At 47.8% G+C, this 21,379-nt stretch overlaps 1 protein-coding gene across 1 annotated transcript in view; it reads right to left on the bottom strand.

Annotated features, from left to right (window-relative positions):
• Window positions 1-860: 860 nt before the first annotated feature.
• The window catches only part of PAPPA (pappalysin 1), a 237,142-nt gene continuing 216,623 nt past the window's right edge, over window positions 861-21,379 (bottom strand). Inside the window, exons 21-22 of the mRNA XM_037491904.2 lie at window positions 18,777-18,875; window positions 861-5,772 (exon numbers count right to left, since the gene is read on the bottom strand). Coding sequence (XP_037347801.1) covers window positions 5,665-5,772; window positions 18,777-18,875 — 207 coding nt within the window. The 3' untranslated portion in view covers window positions 861-5,664. The remainder of the gene's footprint in view (window positions 5,773-18,776; window positions 18,876-21,379) is intronic.

Raw genomic sequence — 21,379 nt, 5'->3', positions numbered from 1 at the left:
GATGCCATGATCTTTTGAGCCCAGTGTTGGAGTTCCTGTTAGTATGTACAGATGCGAGTCCTCTAGTTCCACAGCAGGTAAGAACCACACCACACATAGTGAAGCATACAAGCTATAATATATTTTCATAATATAGAACTTTAAGGTATAGTAATCAACAGTGGCAAAATATTTGTCTTTGACATAATTTTTGTGAGATCCAACCTGTAATTGAGACCAGAGAAAATAGGATGGAAAAACAAATCCATGAGACCAGGATAAAAATATCATGAACAGCAAAATATGTCTGAGTATTTAAAACCGTATAGAAAAAATAAATTAGATGAACAATTGTGTAAATATAAATTAAAAAAGATGACATTCTTAATAAATAAAGTTTGCTATTTACATTTTTATATATTGCTGAAAGACTTAACTTAGATCCATAAAAACACATAAACAGGAAAAAATAAAACCCAAAATAGGAGCAGCAAATTTATGCGCGTGAGGTACAGAGAAAGGATTGGAATCATGTTTTGGTTTTGGTGTTTTGATTGTTTTCTGTGTTTTTTTTTTTCTTTTTTATATAGTAGGCCAGTAGAATTCTCATGAGAACAGATTTTAAGCACTTCAATGGAGAATCATTTTTTTTTGGTAGTTTCCAGAAGGTGCCAAACAGATTTCAACATCATTAATAATTAGAAATACCCATAATAATTATAACAATAAAAAGGTATAATATGATACATAAATATGGAAGAGCAGTTGTAATATGAATACATTTTCTCTAGACGAGATCACAGTTTTATTTTGTAAATATTACATTTAAGTATATATATACACACATATATGTACAACTATATATACATGTGCATATATATGTAAATTTATATTTATATATAATATCTTTATATAGATAGATATCTGTGGACAGGTTATTGATTATAGAGACCCAAGAAAGCAACTCAATAATCGCTCAAAACTCTCCTCACTGACTGCTGGTGTAGAGTTTAAGAAGCCCCGAGTTGTTTACACTCAGAATGTCCTATCTTCCTTTTAATGGAACACTTGATGTGGAATTTTAAGTCAGAGAAGTGATTTTAGGAACTCCCTTCCTCTATAAAATTGGAAATGGCCTGGAAGTCTTGAGTGGAGAAGAGTGAACTGGCTTTTACACTGTAGGAAGTCATTGGCTTAATCTAATTATAGAGCTAGTCAAGGCCAGAATAAAGAGGAAAATCCAATTTCCCTAAAATGAATATTCTTAAACAGCAAGCCTCTCTCTTAAAGCAGATTATAATCCAGGAACTCCAGCTTTCTGCTTGGACATTTCCAGCGAACATTCCCTGTCTTTCTGAAATGGCCCATGGGCCGGTGCATTCTTGAAAAATAACCCCTGGACTTTGTGTCAAGCCTCAGCGCTCACAGATTGCCACAGCCCGTGCCAGACCTCAGGGCCTCACAACCCCCTGCCCTCGTACTGTGAGGTAGGTAAGTAGTCGTCTCCCCCATTTTGCAGCTGGAGAAACGGAGGCAAATGGGGAGACAACTTGATGACTTGTTCCAGGTCACTGAGCAAATGGCTGCCTGGGGCCAAGAATTCCAGGTTCTTATTCCAGGGACAAAAATGCCTCTCTGGGCTACTGTACATTTGTTTAAGAAACAACAACAACAACAACAACAACAGTTACAACAAAGAATTGGTAGAGATTTGGCAAAAGTTGACTAAATGAAGAAAGTAGGCTTGTATTTATTCACTAGTTGGTTTTGGGGGGTTTGCTTTGCTTTGTTTTGCAAAAGCTATGGGAATTACCTGTTGGTCATGTAGCAGCTTTTTAAGAAAGTGGACTGTGCTGTGTGATTCTAAGTGCGGTCTTTGTAAAGCCCAGTGCTCTACTGGTAAATACAAACATTTCAGACTGTGAAAAGTACATCACAATATGTCTCCTTGGAATTTGGTAAACCAATTTCCAAGCCTCCCCCCAACTCCCTTCTACCACTGATTTCCACCAGACAGACAAAATATGCCTCAATAACAACTACTACTTATCAAAGGGGGAAGATGTCAGATTTCCACTGTGTGCAGAGAGTTAACAGTGTTAAAAAATTCCGCTCCATGTCTCCTCCTAGGGAAATCTTTCTTTATGCTTGTGTCTACCTACATGCTCAGTCTTCTGAATAAACAATTTCCTTTAGGAGCACAAAAATAGGGTCTTTATTAGCTTTTGTTTTTAATCATGCAGGTTTGTTCCTTTTCATCTTGTCTCCTATGACTCGCTACCTGTACAGCTTTGTCATCTTCAATTTCTTGTTTGCCCATTTGAAGTAGTTCCAAAAAACAACCCTCAAAACTGTCAACTTGAATCTATAGTTCTCTTCCTTCCTTCCCTCCTTCCTTTTTTTTTTTTTTTTTTCAACACAGGCAAGACCTATAACAAACAGTTACAACCAAGTTAAAGCGAACCTGGAAGGGAGGTAGTTGGAATCTGTCTCAATGAATTATTTTCAACAAATAGCATTTAAGCATTGGCCAAGGTGGAAACAGGTCAAGAGGACTGTCTCGGTGGTGACTCTGCACACTGAAGCCAGGAGGGGCAGCAGGTACCCTCCATCTTCAAGCTCTACTGTTGATGATCATTGATCTCTCCTGAACCCCAAGTCAGCCACCAAAATGGACTTCCCCAGGACTGTCTGCCCTGAAGAGGTGGCTGGCACAGAATCTGGGGGTAATGCAAGTCCTCTAGGGAGACAGTGAGGATTTTAACTTGGAAAGGCTTCCCAAGACCAGGCTTGGAGAACTGCCCACCTCCTCTTTTCTCTCTTGCTTATAACAGGGTAATACTTCTTCAGACCCAGAACCCCCAAGTGTTTCAGGGCCCCTGAACTGCTGCTAGACAATAGAGTTTCAGAGCTGCCGCCTTGTGAGTATTCCATTGTCCTAAGCAGGAGATGATCCAATGGATGAGACTGTGAGTTTATTTCCAGAAAGAAAATGAAAGTGGGATCATTTGTATTGCACATTGTAGGAATGGAGCTGACCTTCTTGTGCTAAGGTTTGAGAAGGGCACCTGTGAATTATACCTGCCACGTGGGCAGAGGGCTGGCCAGCAATTAAGTCGCTCTCTTGCCTAGTGTCCTTGGCAGATATGAATTTGTAACAGGTTGAATGATGGTAAGGAGAGTGGGGGGATCTTTGCTCAGATGGGCTCAACTCAATCTGTGGCTCTGTGGAAGTCAGCCCCTGGGAAACTTTGCTCAGCCCAAGTGGGTGGGGAGAGATGAGGGTGTTGGTGGAGAAAGAAAGCAGATGAGGATCAATTTCAGGGACGGTGGTGAAGGTCTTCAGTGGCTCTGCCACCTCACCACTAGTCATGTCCTCTTTGGGTCTTTGAGACTTTTTTGCACTATTGGTGTAATAAACAACCAGGAGGGCTGACGCTGTTACCTTTCTTAGTCTGTAGCTTCTAAGCTAACACCACACAGGTCACTAACTCAGCCAGGGCAAGAGAGGGACTTTAAGAGTTGGCAAGAGTTGAAAGATACAGCAGAGGAGTAATGAGATGCGATCAATTCTATTTCCATAATTTGGAGGGAGCTAAGGTTTGGCCCTAGTGACTACAGAAGGGAGAGAAAAACCTGCCCTGAATATAAATGAAATATGAGTTTCTAAGGAGGAAACAAAGGGTTTGCGCCTGGCCTTAACAGTGGTGGCAGTCTCTCCCTTCTGGAGCCCAATTTAGGTTTGTAACATGGAAAAAGCAAAGTAAACTCTCAGAGCACTGCATCCTGATTGGTGGGCACCTGTGCGAAAAGCACCTGGAAAGATTTCTTAACAGCCCACAGGTGGCCAATAGATGTCTTCTCAAGTGTTCTTGACCAGCAGGTAAGTGCTGTTGCCAGTGACACAGTAAGGTTTTTGCAGTTATTTTTGGTCCCTGTGGGAGAAAGGGTGTTGATTCCAACACTACCTCGCCTTGGAGGGTCAGCACTCATGCCTGGTCTTTTCCCTTCCAGGGCTAGTCTTTGTTGTTGTCTGTCCTAGACTTGAGATGACCTGGTTTTCAGCAATCTTTTTTTGAGACATTCCTATCTCCTCGCTTTCTTAGTTCTGGGTCTCAAAAAATGTCAAATCCATTCCCTCCCCCTCATTCTGTGTTAGTCTCTTCCCAAATGATTTCATAGGGTCGGTAACTGACTGAAAAGAGTGAGAGAGAAGCCAAAAAGAGGTGGGTGCTTCCAGGTGTGTTTGACTAACTTCCCCTTAACTTTTGGAGGCTGAACATGGGAGAGAGGGACGGGCACACCAGTAGCTGGAAGACTATCAGGGCAACGGGATGACCATGTTGGGTTGTTGGGGACTGAGGCTGCGAACTCTTTGGCTTCCTTCAGACGGCCCTCTGGAACAGTCTGGAGTGATCATATCCAAGATGCTGCTCTGTTCCAGAATCATAGATACTCAAAGCAACAGTGAGGTCCTCAGACCAGAGCCTCCTCTAGCCTGCAGAGTGAGAAGACTGGGACAACGGTAATAACTCAAGGGTTCCTACAATTTCAATAATCTCGGGATGGCTCCAACATCATAGACATTTAACACTGTTCCACTTGATTATAAAATCTAACACTGGCTTCGACATTCTGGACTCAGTGAAGGTTCCAGCATCTCAAGTCCCTTGACTTTTTCCAGGGGGAAAAGTCCACCCATGGGGGACTCCTCTTGCAGAAGGGCTGAGAAGTGAGGAGCTATGGAAAAAGTGTGGGTCACTTTTAAGGCAGACTGTTTGGTTGTGTGGGGTTTTTTCTAACGTAGTCCTACCATCTTGGGGTACTCAATGTATAGGATAGAGCAGCAGGAAAAGTAGCAGCAAATGTGGTCCCAAGGCAAGATTTGGGGAATGGGTGGGTTCTGGAGGGATATCATGGCCTCAAGCAGGGGGCTGGTATAATACCTTGACATGGAATCTTAAGCCATTTCCAGCTTGACCTCAAACCCTGGAGTAGGGGTAAAATCCCTCACGGCAGAGGAATGATTGAGGGGGGGGTGCTTTGCATACCTTGGATTCTTTACCTTTTCTTGGGTCCTACATCCCTGGAAGGCAGGTGATCAGAGACATTTCACTTCCAATCCCAAAGAACTGCACAACTGTGCAGGCCTACGTATTCTAAGCCTCAGGGTGTGAGCTATCTTGGCATCTCAACACTTGGTCTTAGCAGTTTGTGCAACTCTCTTTCTCCCAAGGACAGTGTTGGCTAGGAGCTTGAGAAAGGAAAGTTTGCTCCAGTATCTCTCTGCTCAGTCTCCAAAACTGCCCTCACATGCTGTCTGCATGGGTGCGTATGCATGCATAGGTACTAACCACAGAGATGCACACTCCTAGGTACAGAACTTGTTTCTTGCTGTGGTCATGTGGCAAATGGTTAGAATTTTAGGAGGCTCTGGGACTGCACACTCTATGTGCAATCCACCTAAGACTTTGGGATGGGATTCCATTCCATCGTTCGGCAAGGTGAGACTTGGTTCATGTGCCCCCACTTAGTCCTTCCTTGGAGAAATTAAAGGCAGACCGGTTGGGCGCTAAGGATCCCTGGTGTGGAGAGGCCATTCCGTTGAGCAGCTGACGGTGAAATCAATACCAAAGGGATGCAGGTCCTGGCGCTTGGAATTCTTTCACAGCTCCTTGGCCTTCCTTAGCCATGATTGTATCCCCGGAGGTCTTTCCGGCTGTGTTCTTGGGCCTGGGGGTCCCGACAAGCACAATCACCTTGTAGGTCACAGGACATAGGGAAAGGGGTGACCTGCAGAGACAGAGAAGAGGTGAGCCACGTGGTGGGACTAGAGAGACAATTTTCAGAATGTCAGGGCAGGGGTCATCATTGGATTTGTGGGGGCAGCAGAGTCAAGTTCAAGCTGTGACTTGTGCTTCTCACTTAGTCCCATGACAATTTTTACTATGGCAATTATCATAGTGATTTCCATTTTCAGGGGGGCATTCACTAGGGGCCAGGCAATGTGCTCAGCATTCGCTAAACAGGAAAATGCAGAAAACTCTGACATTGAGGCTGGGTACCAAAACAATCCCTGATGTTCAGAAAGGGGCCAGTGTTTGTCCAAAGTCCTGGGGGACAAATCTGGTTCTTCAAGTAGGGCAAGCTACCTCTCTCTGGGGCTCAGTTGCATAGCCGTGGAGCTGATCAACTGAGACCCACCTTGCACTGTGAACTCTCAGGGTGCAACAAAATCAAGGGTTGGTTAAGGGAATTGTCCAGTGGCAGATCTCTTATAGGACCGCTGTGGTGATCCAGTAAAATAAAGGTTGTGAAAGTATCTTCAGAGAACAACTCTGCACATATTGGCAATTCTGATTTGGGGAAGCCTTCAGGAAAACAACAAAAGCATGTCTCAGCAAGTTTCTTCCAAGGACACCTGAAATCTTAGAGTTTGTGCAAAATCTGGTAGAAGGATCTCAGGAGCATATTTCAGCATCAGAAAAATTGAAAGGTATGCAATGTTTATGTTTTGATATATGTATGTGTTGAGAAATCTGGGGGAAGGATAAAAGGAAATGAAAATAAATCTGAAAATTGGGGGAAAAGGGAAAACTTAGAGGCCTGAATTTTAGTTTTCAGTATATCTTTTCACATGCTCAGTGACCTTGGGCTGGCTTTCCCTTCTAGAAACCGATAGAAAAGCCCAGCAAAGCAAATGTCTTCCCCATGCAGCAGATAAGCTGTCTTTCCAAAGAGCACAGTACAGTCCCTGCCTGAGCCCCAGCCTGGGCGACCAAAGTGGATTTCACCTCATTGCATCATGACATTTGCATACAGCTTTCCCCAGAGGGTCCCCATCTGCGCAGATGGGTTTAATGACCTCATTCGCCTCCTGCCTGGACAGGGTCTCCAAGTGCTCAGTCTCAGGGAGCATCACTGTCTTTCTAGCTCATGGACTCACTTGCCATATCTGAGGCAGCTTCTCTGTCTCATTGCCTTTCCTCCCCACTCACGTTCCCTGCCATTCCCCCTCCCTCCAAACCGCTCTCTGTTCTGCAATTTTGCAATAACTTAAAATATGGGAATTTGGCCTCCTTGGAGGAGCAGGAGTTAAGTCTCAGCTATTGCCAGCCACCAAGGCCTGAGTTCACTCCCCAGCCAGGGAGCTGACCCACATGGTGCAGCAGACCTCTCTTGTCTCACCCACTTCTCCCCTCAGCAGTGTATTTCAGTAGATCCACTTGTTCTGCTCCCCATTCTGTCTCTGGTAAATCCTCTCACCCCCTTCACCTCTGGCCTGTACTCCAGTTCTTGCATGCATAAGTAAATAAAAAATCTTTTTTTAAAAAAATTGTAGGACTGAACAGGGGACTTAAGGAGAAACCCCAGCTCTCTTTCCTCTTTAAGTGTGACCTTGGGCTTGTGACAATTTGAGCCTCAGTGAATGCATTCATTAGATGGAAAATAGTGAAAGCACACACCTCTGGAGGCTGTGATAGGGATGAGGGTAAAACTGCTGGAAAACACCGAGCACATGGAGCTTGATACGTGCTCAGTGCTCAGCCATATCTCTATTCTGTGACCCTCTCTGACCCTTTATTAGCATTGCTGGCTAATGCATCTTTTTCTTTTATTTTTTGACATTTTATTTTTTAAAAAAGATTCATTTATGCATACAAGAACTGGGGTACACACCAGAGTTGTGGGGGGTTAGAGGATTCACCAGAGACAGAGTGGGGAGCAGAACAGATGGACGGACTGAAATACACTGCTGAGGGTAGCAGCGGGGGAGACAGGAGTGGTCTGCTATGCCATGTGGGTCAGGTCCCTGGCCGGCCAGGGATCGAACTCCTGCTGCAGAGACTGTGGACAACCTCACAGTGCTGTGTTCAACCCCTTGCACCACCGGGAAGGCCCATTTAACTTAGATTCATAGGTGCTGATGCTGTGGTAGGCAGCTTACATCTTCTCCATGCACTCCCTGTCTTCTGTTTACAACTACCTGCTATTCCCAATTCAGGGCATTTGCTACCCAGCCTCTATGTCTTTGTGGAGGCTGGGTCTTCCAATCTAGATCATTGTTCTGCAACCTCTTCACTCAGAAGATGTTAGAACTGGAAGAGACATAGAGAAAGACCTTCCCATCCTAGTGGGAGGGCATAGCCAAGTCTCAGTCTGACAAGTGGGGTCTGGAGAAAAGAGTACCACATGGGTTTGGGGGCAAAGCCTGGGTTGGCATCCTCATTTGCCTCGTATCTGCTGGACAGTTTTGGGAAAAAGTCCTTTACTGCCACAATCGTTAGTTTCTACTCTGTCTATTGTAGGGTGATTAAAAGAATACTGTATTGCATAGGGTCATGAGGATCAGAGAAGAAACATGTGGAAGCCCCAGAGTGTGCACATGGAATCAAGTTCCTCACAGCTCTGATGTCACCATCTGTGACACCTTACTGCCTGTCGCCCCCTCCCGGATACGGGCAGAGCTCTGTCCTCAGCTCACCCATCCCTTTATCTGTCCCCACCTTGTCCCTGCCCACATCCCCACATTAGAACAATCCAGCTACCCCTCATGTTGTCTGCACAATTTTCCCCCCTAACTCCTCCCGTTGGGCTCTACAACCCATAGGTTCTCTCAGAATAAAACCCAAAATCCTCTCCACAAGTTCAAGGCCTCACATGGTCTCACCACCACACACTTCTCACCCTCAGCTATGTCCCTTCTTCCCTCACTTCCCAGGGCTTGTTGATTTTACAGGTTCCTCAAATACCATTAAAGCCCCTCTACCCTCACTGCTTGTTCCTGTTCATTCTCCAGGCCTTATCTCAGGCACCACGTCCCCCAGCACAGATCTGACCACAGACTATAGCATCACCTGCCTTTACTCCACTACATCCCAACTGCAGACCCTTCTTGGACGGACAGACGTCTGCACGTGCACATGGCTCAGGAGGGGGCCATGAGTGGGGAAACACATGAAAAACACGCACACGCCTACCAAATACAAGTCAGGGAGCCCCTGCCCTTGCACCCACTCACTGTGTGACTGTACAAGTTACTGCCTGTAGCGTCAGTGAATTAACAGATCTTTTATGCCACGAGCCTCTGTGGCTGTCGCCTGTGGCCTTGATAGTGTTGATGCAGAGGGTGCTTGGGAGTGGGGGCACCCATGACTGATGGTGGATACCTGGAGCGTGGGCACGGGCATATGGAAGTGTGCACACCTGAGCCTGGAGGCTGGGTATAAGGACTAAGGGAGGACAGCGTGGGATGATGGCTACCAAGAGCACGGGTGACTACAGAAGAGTTGAGACCACGAGAGAAGGCCAGATAGCACCCAGAAAAACCACATAGAGATTTGGAGGGGGGCTGGGTGGCTCAGATGCCTGCCTGCCCCACAGCCCCCCTCCTGCCCAGCCCCTCCCTGCCTCCTTGCATGCCAGCTTCCCTGCCTGGTGTACCTGGTTCCCTGAGAGAGTATTAAAGCCTGAAAAATCCACTGAGGGCTCCAGGACTCTCCTTTATCCATCTGCCTGAATCGATAGTGAACCTTCTCTTTGCTAGACTTCAATTTACTTCTCATACATTAGGATTTGATTTTAATGATCTCTACCTTCCCATCTCTGAAAATCCTTAGTCTGAAACAGAAGGTAAAACCCTGGCCAGAAACTTCCTAGAAAAATAGGCTTTCTCCAGGAGCCCTGCCTTGCATGTTCCTTTCTGACACCTCCCAGTTCTATCCACTTCTCCAAAACCAGCAGCGAGCAGGCCCTGCCACTGTGAGCTGCTCAGGCCATCCGGCCATGCTGGTGATGGCGGCGTGTGTGGCCACCTTCTTCCCTCCCAGAGCCAGCCCAGGCAGTTTCAGCATCTTCCCCCAAGGTTCCTCTGGACCCTCTGGGAGGGAAACCCCATCAGAAAATACCACGTTCTAGAGGTCTGGTCTCAGTGGCAGATCCAGAGCCTGCTTGTTTCCACCGCACGCTTATATACTCAGCCCCTGTACCGCACCCTCGCCAGGAACCGCAGAGGGGACAGATGGGCTCAGGTGGGCTCTCCGTGGAGGCGCCACCCAATGCGGGGCAAATCCCTGGCAGCTGTGCTCATCAAGCCCTGTCTGTGAGAAGAGGGCGTCGTAAAGATCTCACAGGGTCCCAGGGAGGAGTCAGTGAGAAGGTGTCTCCAACCAGCTGGCAGGGGACCCTGCACAGAACACACAGCCCTGCCCATCCCCTCTATCACCTGCCTGTTCAGAGTCCACTGGGGTGGGGGGCGGTTTCCCCAGGTCTCCACCATCCTCTCTGATCAAGGGCCTGAAAGTGGGAAGAGAGAAAGGTGGACATCACCAGGCTCCAGCACCTTATAGCTGCTCCTAGGTGCTGGGCGAGAGGGAAGCCTGTCAGGACAGGTTCACAGCAGCAAACACATGCTTTACAGCAGCGAGGCCCTCCATGAGCCAAAGGACTCCCACAGCCTCGCTCCTCGGCTCCGCACAACCTTCAGAAGGCATCTTTGTTAGTGTCTCACCTTGCAGATGAGAAATTGCGACTGCAGTATGCTTCAGACAAAACACTTGCCCCAGGCCCTTCACTACCAGTCACAGAGAGGACAGCAGGATCCGAAACCCCGCTGTGTGGAACCAATAGTCCCATCCACAACACTTCTCAGTGTTTTCCCCCAAGAGGCCGGTAGAGCAAGAAAAGGGTCTGCACCCTTTGCACAGAGAGGGAACTGAGGCCTGGAGAGAGGAGTCACATCCTGATCATCAGCTCTGAGTTGGACCCCCGGGTCTCTGAGTCCCCAAGCAGCCACCCACCTTTCTCCCAGACAGCCTCCTAAGAAAACCTGCCACCCGCAGCTCAAGCACATGGTGCCCAGTTGACAGCTGGGATTCCCAGCAGCATGGGCTTGGCCTAGTCCATAAACCGCATGGCCACCCACTCGGAGATTCTGTCAACAAGCCCAGGTTAATGATGGGAGGTCGGAATCCTTTCCTCTTTAACTCTGGGCTGGAGATGATGCTTGGGCACAGGGCTTTCTCCTGGGTGAGCTGCCCAGGCTGACACCTCCATGTGCATGTGTGAGCGGCTCAGGAACGCAGCCCAGGCAATTGCACCACCAGGCCCTGGCTGCAGGTCTTGTCTGAGGCGAGGAGACAGGCAGGGGCTGGATTCTGACTCAGACTCCACAGGAAGGTAACAAGTAAAGAGCATGCAGCAGGGAAAGCAAGAGACACCCTGTGCTGAAGCTCAGGAAACCTTACCTGCCTTCCTCTACCCCCACCCCTACCCCCCGGCCTGCTGTGGGACCTTGGGCAAGTCACTCCACCACTCTGGGTCCCACCATCTTTGGAATGTTGCTGGATGTCAAGTCTCAGGGCTCCCCTGTGGCTGAGCTTGTTGAGGCTGCGGGGCCTATGTGTGGGGCACAGGGCAGACAGCTGATGAATACAGAGGCCAGTGTGGATGTGGGTAGGTGGAGGATAAATGGAGAAAAAGCATGGGCAGAGTAGAGGGAAGGGCCAGCCTAGATGAGAAGAAGACTTGGTTGATTCCTTGCTCTGCTGTTGACTCCGCGATACAATTAGGCCAGTTACTTCCTTTGGGGGCTGCAGTGTCCCTATAACATGGAGACAATAACAGTCCCACCACATATAACTATTTTGAGTCAAGTGTAAAACTCAAAGCCCTTAGCACACTGCGTAGGCTCCACTACGTACTCATTAAATGGTGGTGGTGGTGGTGACGATGTGGTGGTGATACTGACAATCAGGATGAGGGTGACAACTTTCTGCCATACTTAACTCCTTCATAGGAGCAAGCTAACATGGGTCTAATCCATCCCCAAGGAAAGACAAAGCTCAGCCCCAAATGAGGAAAGCTCAAATACTCTTGCAGCCAGTGACTTCTGATCAAGGAGGAATGAATTTAACCTGCTGAGCTTTTGGCCTGTGGTCTTTTCCTAATCTTTCAATTTAAGCAGACCCCTCCCCTCCCAGGAAGCCTCCCAGGATCTTCTGAGGCTAGTTCAGTGCTTAAAGTCAACCAGCGCCCCCACTGCCCTTTGGAGAAAGTTCAGTTTCCCTGCTTTGGTTTATAATGGCCTTATTTGTTCCTGTAGGCACATGTCCTCCTCCCTCCCTCCTGCACTGAGATCTAGCAGTACTCTGGAGCTGTTGTTTCCCTAATACACTCCCTTAGAGGTGGGCATTTACACGGACTGTGCCACTTGCCAGAAACACTCCGTTCAGCCGCATCCTTCATCTCTGCTCTTTCCCCTACTCCCCCGACCTGGGTAGGACCCACTACCCCTTTCACATCTCATTTCTAGTGTTGTCCTCTGTTTGACCCCCCTTACGGCTGTGTCTTCATCGGCCCTTATGATATTCAAAGTGCCCGACCACTGGACCACGAGACATGGCTGGGGCTGGGTCCATCTTGCTCATGGCCCGGCAGAGTATCTCAGAGCGTCAGAATATCAGTGTACACAAGAGTTGCGTGCTCTTGCCCTCATGGATTTGCATTCTAGTGGCAAAGGGGTAGGGACTGCCAGGTAATAATAAATACGTTTTATAGTACGTGTGAAAGTGATACATGTTATGGAACGAATAAAAAAGCAGAAGCCAAGGCGAATGGGTGTGGGTGTGCTAGGGGTGAGGTAAAGTGGGTGGTCAGGGTGGGGCTCACTGAGAACATGACATGATGCTCAGGCAGACTTAGAGGAGGGGAGCAAGTGAGTCATGAGGATGAATAGAGAAGAATGTTCTCAGTCAAAGGAGCAGCCAGTGACAACGGCTTTAAGGTAGGAGCTGGCCTGGCCTGTGCAGGGGACAGCAGGGAGTCCGAAGGGCTGGAGTTAAGGGAGGGGACACACCATGAGTGGGAGGCGAGGTCAGCGAGTTCATGAGGGTGGGGAGAGCACCTGGGGCCTTGTCTGTCATTGGGAGAACTGGTTTTTATTCTAAGGAGTCACTGAAAAGTTTCACCTAGAGATTTCTCTAGGTGATGCTATCTGACTTGTTTTCCAAGCATTCTGGTGGCTAAGTGGAGGTGGTGGAGTCACTTGTTACATCCTCAACTCCCCAACACCCCACCCTTCAGCCTGGCCCACTCTGCTGAGCAGGCTGCTCTCTAATAACTACGATCGTCTTCCCCTATTAGCTATAACCACAAGCCTCATTAGTTCAATGGGCTACATTAGGGCCTATGTCCTTTCCCAAGAATCCAGAGTCCATTGTCCCCTAGATTTAGCAAAGAAATATGGCAATCCTACACTTAAAGTCATCACTTAGGCATGTGACCCTGTGCTGGGACACGCTTCTGGGATTAAACTCTTCTTACTCTTGACTGGCCCCATCTCTGACTAGCCTTCAAGTCCTTGTTTCATCATCACCCTGCCCAGGAAGCCATGCTACTTTTATCTGAGTTTTCAGGAGACAAAAACTTCGGGTGAACCTGGCATGCCCAAGGTCACAGAACCTAGCCTCCACCCAACTCCCAGACATCTTCCAGAACCAGCCTCTTAGCAGCCGCCTGAAACATGATATAGTCAGTATTTCAGTATTCTCTGTACCTTAGAGAGCCTAGGTGTGTGAATATGGCCAGGCTGTTCCCCTGCCTCCCTTCCACATGCCACTTAGAGGGATTCCAGTTACACACGACTACTTTTGTTATCAGGAGGGGTAACTGTTGAAGCAACATTTCTGGAAATCCGCTCTGTATTCAAGACTCCTCAAGGCTCCAACAGGAAAATAATAATCTGACACACTGAGAAGCTGAGTCCTGCCCTTCCTGTCTGCCTTGCTCCACAGACAGGTGTCTGGGTGGGAAACTGGTCACCCCTGTCAGACGGAGTTTCTGCATCATCTTGTTTCGTCTGACAGCTGAGTCCAGGCCACCACAGGCAGATACGCTGAATAGCAGGTGTCTGTGCAGACCAACAAGGAGAGGAAGGATGGAGGAAGCAGCGAGACATCACTCTGGGCCAAGGAACCAGGAGGCTCTGGCTCTGGGGACTGGGAAGAGATTTAGGTGGAAAGCTGGCCAGAAGGAAATGTGGGAGAAGGCGCAGAGTGCTTCATGGGGGACTCTAGTCCAGACAGTCTATGAAGCAAGAAGCCACCAATCAGGGGAAGGGAAGGCTCAAGCCCTCGGAACAGGGCTGAGAGCAGGTGCTGCGCAGCTTGGGCACACTCGGTTTGCATCTCAGCTCTACCACGCCTGCCTGTGTGACCTTGACCCTTCCAAGCCTCAGCTGCATTGTCTGTGAAATGAGAATGAACAGACAACACCTACAAGAGGGCTACTGTGCAGATCAAATAAAATGACACATGGTAAAGCACTTAGTACCATGCCTGGCCAATAGAAAGCTCTCAGTAAACAGTAGTGACTATTACTGGTTTGGAGTCCGGAAATCCTAAATTCTACATGGCTCTGTCACCTTGTACGAATGATTCCACCTCTCTGAGCCTCAAATTGCTGGGTGGTTCTGGAGTTGAAGAGTGAGAATGTACACAGAGGTTTCCCACTCATGGCCAAGAACATGGCAAGTGCTCAGTTCACGGAATTCCTCTAATTTGGGACGCAAACCTCCATATCGATGAGTTTCTGAGAGGCAGTGGGAATGCTGATGGGAAGGGGATTTTCCCACCAAGACTACAGGTGGGGACTGAAAGGTCTAGCAGGTAGGGGCAGAGGAATGAGAGGAAGAAAGCCAGCTCTCCTGCCCGCAAATGGCTTCCTGCCATGGAAGCTGCAGGCAGGAAGCTGGGCTATTTTCCGCACAGGGGAAACTCCTGTCTGGGACATCAGGGGTGTCTGGTAAGCCAAAGAGCCTCATCTCCTCCCCACCTTGACTTTGTTGCAGGGAAAAGTTACTTTCACCAAAATTTGCCAAGAGGAGGGGCCCACACCCCAGGGACCACAGTGAAATGTCACTTGTGGGAACTGGGAGAAGCAGCCCCAGGAACCCCAGCACTAGTCCTAACCGCCACCCCCCTTCCTCCTCTCAGACTCGGCCCCATGCAGGACAAGGAACTGGGCTCATGAGACAGACAGGGTAGGAATTTTGCACGCACAGCCACTGACCTCAAGCCTTCCCGAGGTGCCCTGCGCCAGGCTCACCTGTGCAGTGAGGGATACACGTGACCTGACATGTCGTGGCTGACGTGAGGATTAAACAGGTAACAAGTGAGGACGAGCATCCAATGGAAGTGGCATTCATGAAAGGTGCCTTGTGTTACGCTCTGCTCTGGGCTACTGGCTTTAGCAAGCAGCCTACTGCGGGGATGTGTGTAAGGAAGAAGTTTTCACTAAGTTGGAATTTGTTTAGAAGTTAAACTGGGACTTATGTTTATTCTATTTTTTATCAAGTTTTATGTTTATTTGCCATTTGTTTACACAACGCTGTAATTTGGGGAGTTCAGGCTCACACCTCTCTGTGCACATGCTCCACTTCTGTGCACATGCCCTTCTCGAAGGTCCACAGGACTTTTCTCTCCTCTCCTCCCTTGTAGTCATCATATTTTTCAAAGTCTAAGTTATTTTTGCTGTGTTTTGTCATCGACTGGGAAATTGAAATTGTAAGTATTCTAGCTTTGACTGGAGACACCTTTCTGCAGATGTCAGACTGCCAGGGATTTCAAATCCGCAGAAAGCCCCAAATACTTCCGAACAGCTAACAACTATAGCAGAGCCATCTGCACCTCCAGAGAGGCCTCTAGGCACTCTCCTCCGCCTGATGCACACACAGTTCTCTCCATTCTCCCACAGCTACCTCTCACCCCCACCAGGAAAACTCCTACTCATCCTCAGGTCTCGCCCCTGCCTTAGGGAAGCTTTCCGGGACTCCTCATTGTTCTCTATAGCATCTCATCACCTTCCTCCATTGCCTCTCCCAGGTAACTGAATGTGGGGTTGTGCACATCGCTGCTTAATGTCTGACTCCCCTAATACACAGTGAGCTTGGCAAGGGCAGTGCAGGGTGAATTGATCAGGCTTTTTAGGCCACTAGCCTCTGTGGCTATCACTTGTGGATACAATCATGTTAATACAGAAAGCACCTGGGAGCATGGGTGGGGGGCACGCGCACCTGATTGTGAACACCTAGAACATGCGTAAGTGTGCACACCTGAGCCTAGAGGTCAGGGCTGTTAAGGGCATCGTCACACAGAGACGGGCATGGGGAGATGGCTACATGAGGGCAAGTGGCGTGACTACAGAAGAGGCGAGACCACGAGAGAGGCCAGAGAAAAAAGTGTAGAGATTCGCAGGGGTCTGGGGGCCTCCTGGCTCCCCTGCCTGCCTTCCCTTCGCCCCACAACAGGCAGACACCGCATCGGGATGCGGCCATGTGTGTGCACACAGCGAACATAGTGCTGGGTGGATAGAGACCCTCAGGGAACCTCATCTCATTCCATGAAGGCAGCACAGCCGCAGCCGAGCTCTGCAGCCTGGGCCGGCAGAAAAAGGAAGAAGGGGCTCTTTACCCACAAAAAGCTGAAGTTACATTTCTAGTATGGATGTAAAACAAGAGGCAAGAAAAGACTAGGAAGCGTCTCTGGGACTAGCAAAGGACTCTGGGTCCTCCGCGGAGGGGCAGTCTGAAACCGCCGCAGCTGAACTCATTACAGCAACAGAGTGAAAATGGCCCCTGCATCTATGTTTTACATATAGATAAACTTCAGTGACGATAATAACGTGGAATCAGCACCTGAGCCCTCCTCTCATGACTTCATGTCCCTACCATGCACGCTGTAGAAATTGCAATCCATTTAAGAAAGTTTCCCAATAATATTTTATGTTTTAGTATGTAAGTTATGGTTGGTAGGAAAATTTTAAATCAGAGCTGCTCTTTCTCCAGCTGATAGTGTCAGATGAATTGAGTATCATAGTTTGACATAACCTTCTATTTAAAACAAACTTCATCGTCCATCCACTTGTAAAAATGCCGATGGCAATGGAGTGAAACAGTCATGGCTGTACACTATTCCTTTGGCAGTAGCTATCAAGAGCCTTATAAATGCTCGCACCATTCTCAGAATCCATTGTAAAAAAATAGTAGGTGTTTTTGTGCAAAAATGTTCAAGAGCATCATTATTTATCATTGTGAAGAAGTGAAATAACTCAAAAGATAAAATAAATTTCAGAGGAGAATGGTTATGTAAATTATCATACATCACGGCCATAGGATACAAAATGCTACAGTGAAAACTAAAGCTCAGAATTGTACACTAATATCAGATAACTCTTATGTGGCAAGTTTTTTTTGTGCTCAATAAAAAATCCAAAACTGGAAGTTCAGTGATATATACAAATGCCCACATACTCATAATAAAACACACCAAAAGGAAAGCGGTTGTTATCTTTGGGTTATAATATAATTCAGTGAATGCCTTTGTTCTCCTTGATTTTCTGGGTTTGCCAAAAAGCAAAATATGTATTGGTTCATAATTGGGGAAAATAACAAAATTAATTCATAGAAAATAATTGTATTAAAATTAAATGCATTAATACATTATTTTCTTTACTGGGTTTGACCAGAAAGTGTATTCCAAAAAAAAAAAAAAAAAAAAAAGAAGGAAAGAAGGGGTGTGGGCAAATTCTGATCCCAGAGAACCCAGCATCCTTATCCATCAACTAAAAGATGCAATAGTAATCCTGTTTGACTGAGTTCCTTGGGTCTTGCCCTGTTCATCTCTGCATTTGAGGGTCACATCTTTCTTGAAGGAACTCACTGTCTTAAGGATGCTGAAACACAAAGGGATGGGGCAGGAGGCCGGAAATCTCTGTTCTATCACTCTCTCAGCCCCCTGGGACAAACAACTCCACCAATGGCTCTCAGAATCCCATAAAGAAAATAACAAATCTGTAGAGGGGTTGTTCCCTCTAGGACTATGATTCTTTGCCCTTCCTGGCTCAGGAACATAGTTCCCTCCTCTTTAAAATGAGAGATTACCTTAAGATCTAATGATCTTTCTGTTCATACTGCAGAGAAGTATAAAAAAAAGAAAGAGTCTCCCATTAAGTCATTCGTCACAAGAACATTTCAATTTGGGCTGACCACTTCTCTCCCAACTCCTGGCTAGGGCCCAGATGCTGGGCCCAGCTCTCATCAAGGGAAAAGAGGAGGTGGCTGCTCTCCCCTGAGTGGCTGATATGCATCTTAGTTAAATATTCCAGTTTCAATATCAACGCTCACTTCAATCCTGTTGCATCCTAATACAGAAAGGAAGCAAATCACAACCAATGCCCTCTTCTTCCATAGGTGTGAAAACCAGAAGATGTAACAAAATTATCAGAGGCCATGACTGACCTTGTTATAATGTCCCATCTCCTTTCGTCCTCCAGACTTTACCCTATCTCCTAAAAATGCCATTTCTGTCTAGGATTTCACATGCTAGTCCCCGACCGCAGACATTCTTCTCTTGGCCATTTCTGCACACCATTCACTAAGCCCTTATGGAAGATACTGATATCCTTGACAGAGTCTTCCCCGCCCTCTTGCTTGGTCCCTCACAGCACTCCATCCTTCCCTTCTATAAGAACACATTGCATTTTTGTCTCCTTCCAACATAACTCTAAGCTCTGAGGGTCAAGAACCACTTCTGCAAAGATCATCCATGAGCCTCCAAACCCGGCTGAGTGCCCGCCATGTTATTAGATCAACACTGACCAACAAGAGCTACAGTCAATACAATAAAACTTGTAGACGAGTGCAGACATGACCAGCACGGGCTGTGGGCTGCCCAGCCTGCAGGGCTCATCCTGGACAGCAAGTGGAGAGACCCCCGACCTAGATGGGTACACCAGCCTACCTTTTTAGTCTTCACGGTAGAAGCACAGCAATCCCCACCATCGTAGTTGCAGAAGGCTCGGTTGTTGATGGCATCACAGTAATTGTCTCCCATGAAGGGCTGTAAGAGACAAAGTCAGGAAGGAAAGGAGGTCTTGTTAGACTCTGGCATGATCATAGGAGGATGGGTTCTGTCACGGTTTGACTGTCTCTCATCTCACCAACCTCACAGTCTCCCTGGTTTCAAGCCCCAAACCCCTGTAGGGTAAATGAAGATGGTCAGGCTTCCACACCACGAGTCTCTGTGACTATAACCTGTGGCCTTGATTGTGCTGATGCAGGAGGCACTTGGGAGCATAGGGTGGGGCACGCATGCCTGATGGTGGACACCTGGAGTATGGTGTGGGCATGCGTAACTGGGCACACCTGAGCCTGGAGGCTGAGGCTGTACAGGCTGCGCCACACAGCATGGAGAACGGCTACAAGAGGCAGGACCACAAAATGATGCCAGAGGGAACCCAAAGAGAAAGAGTAAAGATTTTCTGGGGGCTGGGAGGCCTGTCAGCCTCCCCCGCTTTCCCTGCCTGGGAAGCCTGCTGGCTTGCCCTACAACAAATGGTGCAGAAAGAGCATTGAAGCCTGAAAAAGTCACTGAGGGCTCCTGGACTTTCCTTTAACCATCTTCCCCAACCAATAGAGAACCTGCCCTGTGTTTGCGGCCAAACCAGGGTCTAACACAGACAGAGCCGCGGGCAGGCAAGAGTTGTGCCGAGAGGTGTGTGTACACAGGTACGTGGCTGAGCCCCAGGGTCACTGGGGCAGTGTCACCTCTTTTGCCATGATAACATGCACCAAAATGCTGCGTTCACACAGCAAGCAGATACAGCACATCCCCACTGCTTTTCTCTGGCAGGCCTTCGGAGATCTGCCCGTGGACTCTGCTCTGCACCTTCTGTACATGCCATATGTAGCAGACTAAAGAGACCAGTGCCCCTTCCTTAGAATTAAAAAAAAAAAAAGCCTTGATAAAAGAGAAAAAAAAATGAATGAAAATAGTTCATTTTTTAGTTTGACCCCTGAGAAAAATGTCCAGTCTCACTAGCAACTTTCCTCTCTAATCACCCTTCCCTGTAGTCACATCCATGAATCTGCCCATCCATCCACCATCCATGCTTCAATCTACCCTCCAGTCAACTCTAGTGATTGAGTGCCTACTGTGTGTGACACTGTAGGGTAAGGAAAAATGTCAGGCTTTTCTGCACTCCCGCCATCAGAACAGATGATCCTGGCGGTCCTGAATGCATGCCTGATGGCGGGTACCTGGAGTAGGGTGTGGGCATAGGTAGATGGGATTCACCTGGGCTGAGACTGGGCTTTTAAGGGCGGAGTCACGGTGATGCCAGCAGAAGCCGAAAGAGAAGCCGAGAAAGAAGTAGCAGAAGCCGAGAGAGAAGCAGAGAACACCAGAGAGCCCAGATAGAGTGAAGACTTGCTGGGGGCTGGGAGGCCTGCCAGCCTCCTGGCCCCCCAGCATCCTTGCCTGCTGTGTACCGGGTAAACCCCAATAAAAGCCTGCAAAAAGCCACTGAGGACTCTGACTCCTTCCTTACCTGGTCTGCTGGATCATAGAAAACCTGCACTGTGTCCATTCCTGACCTTTCAGACACATTGCCATTAAAAATAAAGATGCAATTGTATGTCGAAACAGAGCTCTGACTTCTTTAGACCTTATACTACAGTGAGAAAACAGACTTTAACCAAATAATCAAATGGCCCAACTTCAACTCTGGTGAGAACGCTGGAGGAAAGGTACCTGGCGCAGTCAGAGGAAAGAGCAGGAGGATCTGACCTACTCAGGAAGCTTCATCAAGGTGCTCCTGAGGAAATTTTTCAGCTGAGACCATGAGATGAGTAGGAGTCAATTAGATGAGGGTGAAGGGAGAATTTTCTAGAGTGGGAATAGTGTGTAAAAAGCACTGCTACCTAAGAGATTTTTCGTGTTTCTCATGCTGTTACTCCTATAATTTGTTCTGGCAAAGAGCTCATCCTTCAAGATCTAGCTCAAACATCACCCCTCCAAAATGTCCTCCACACCCCCCAGGGTGCCCTGTGCATCCACAGCGCCTTGCACTTACATTTTAGAATCCTCTTTTTACTTGTCTATCTCCTTTAAGTATCTGGTAAGTTCCTTCTGGACAGGAAACGTGTGCCATCCATTTAAATATCCTAGATTTACTAGCAAAATGCCTGGCGATTTGAGCAAAACTTCAGCAAATATATGTTCCTTCAATGTTACTTAGTAAAACCATATAGAGGGATGGGTGGAGGAATGGACGGACGGACGGACGATGGGCAAGATCAGCTAAACAGTGAATCAGGGGAAGAGGAATCAGGGAAAATAGTTACTCGGCGAAGGCCACTGGAATCCTCATTGCCCAGAGCTGCGCCAGGCACATATTAGGGACTCAGTGACGTGCTGACAAATGAGTGAACAGTCATTTCGGACACAGCCTGAAACAGAGGGCAGGAGGCTCAGGGGCCCCTTGCTCTGTCAGGTCCACCTCTAGATGGACTGACTCCGGGCTGGTAGTTCCTCCCTTGGTGGCTTTGGATATTTTTTTCTAA

Source organism: Talpa occidentalis, unplaced genomic scaffold, assembly GCF_014898055.3.
Source record: "Talpa occidentalis isolate TD23 unplaced genomic scaffold, MPIMG_talOcc4v2.1 talOcc4.7, whole genome shotgun sequence".
NCBI classification, from domain to species: Eukaryota; Metazoa; Chordata; class Mammalia; order Eulipotyphla; family Talpidae; genus Talpa; species Talpa occidentalis.
The sequence above is the reverse complement of the archived record's forward strand: the minus strand, read 5'-3'. Positions and strand labels throughout refer to the sequence as shown.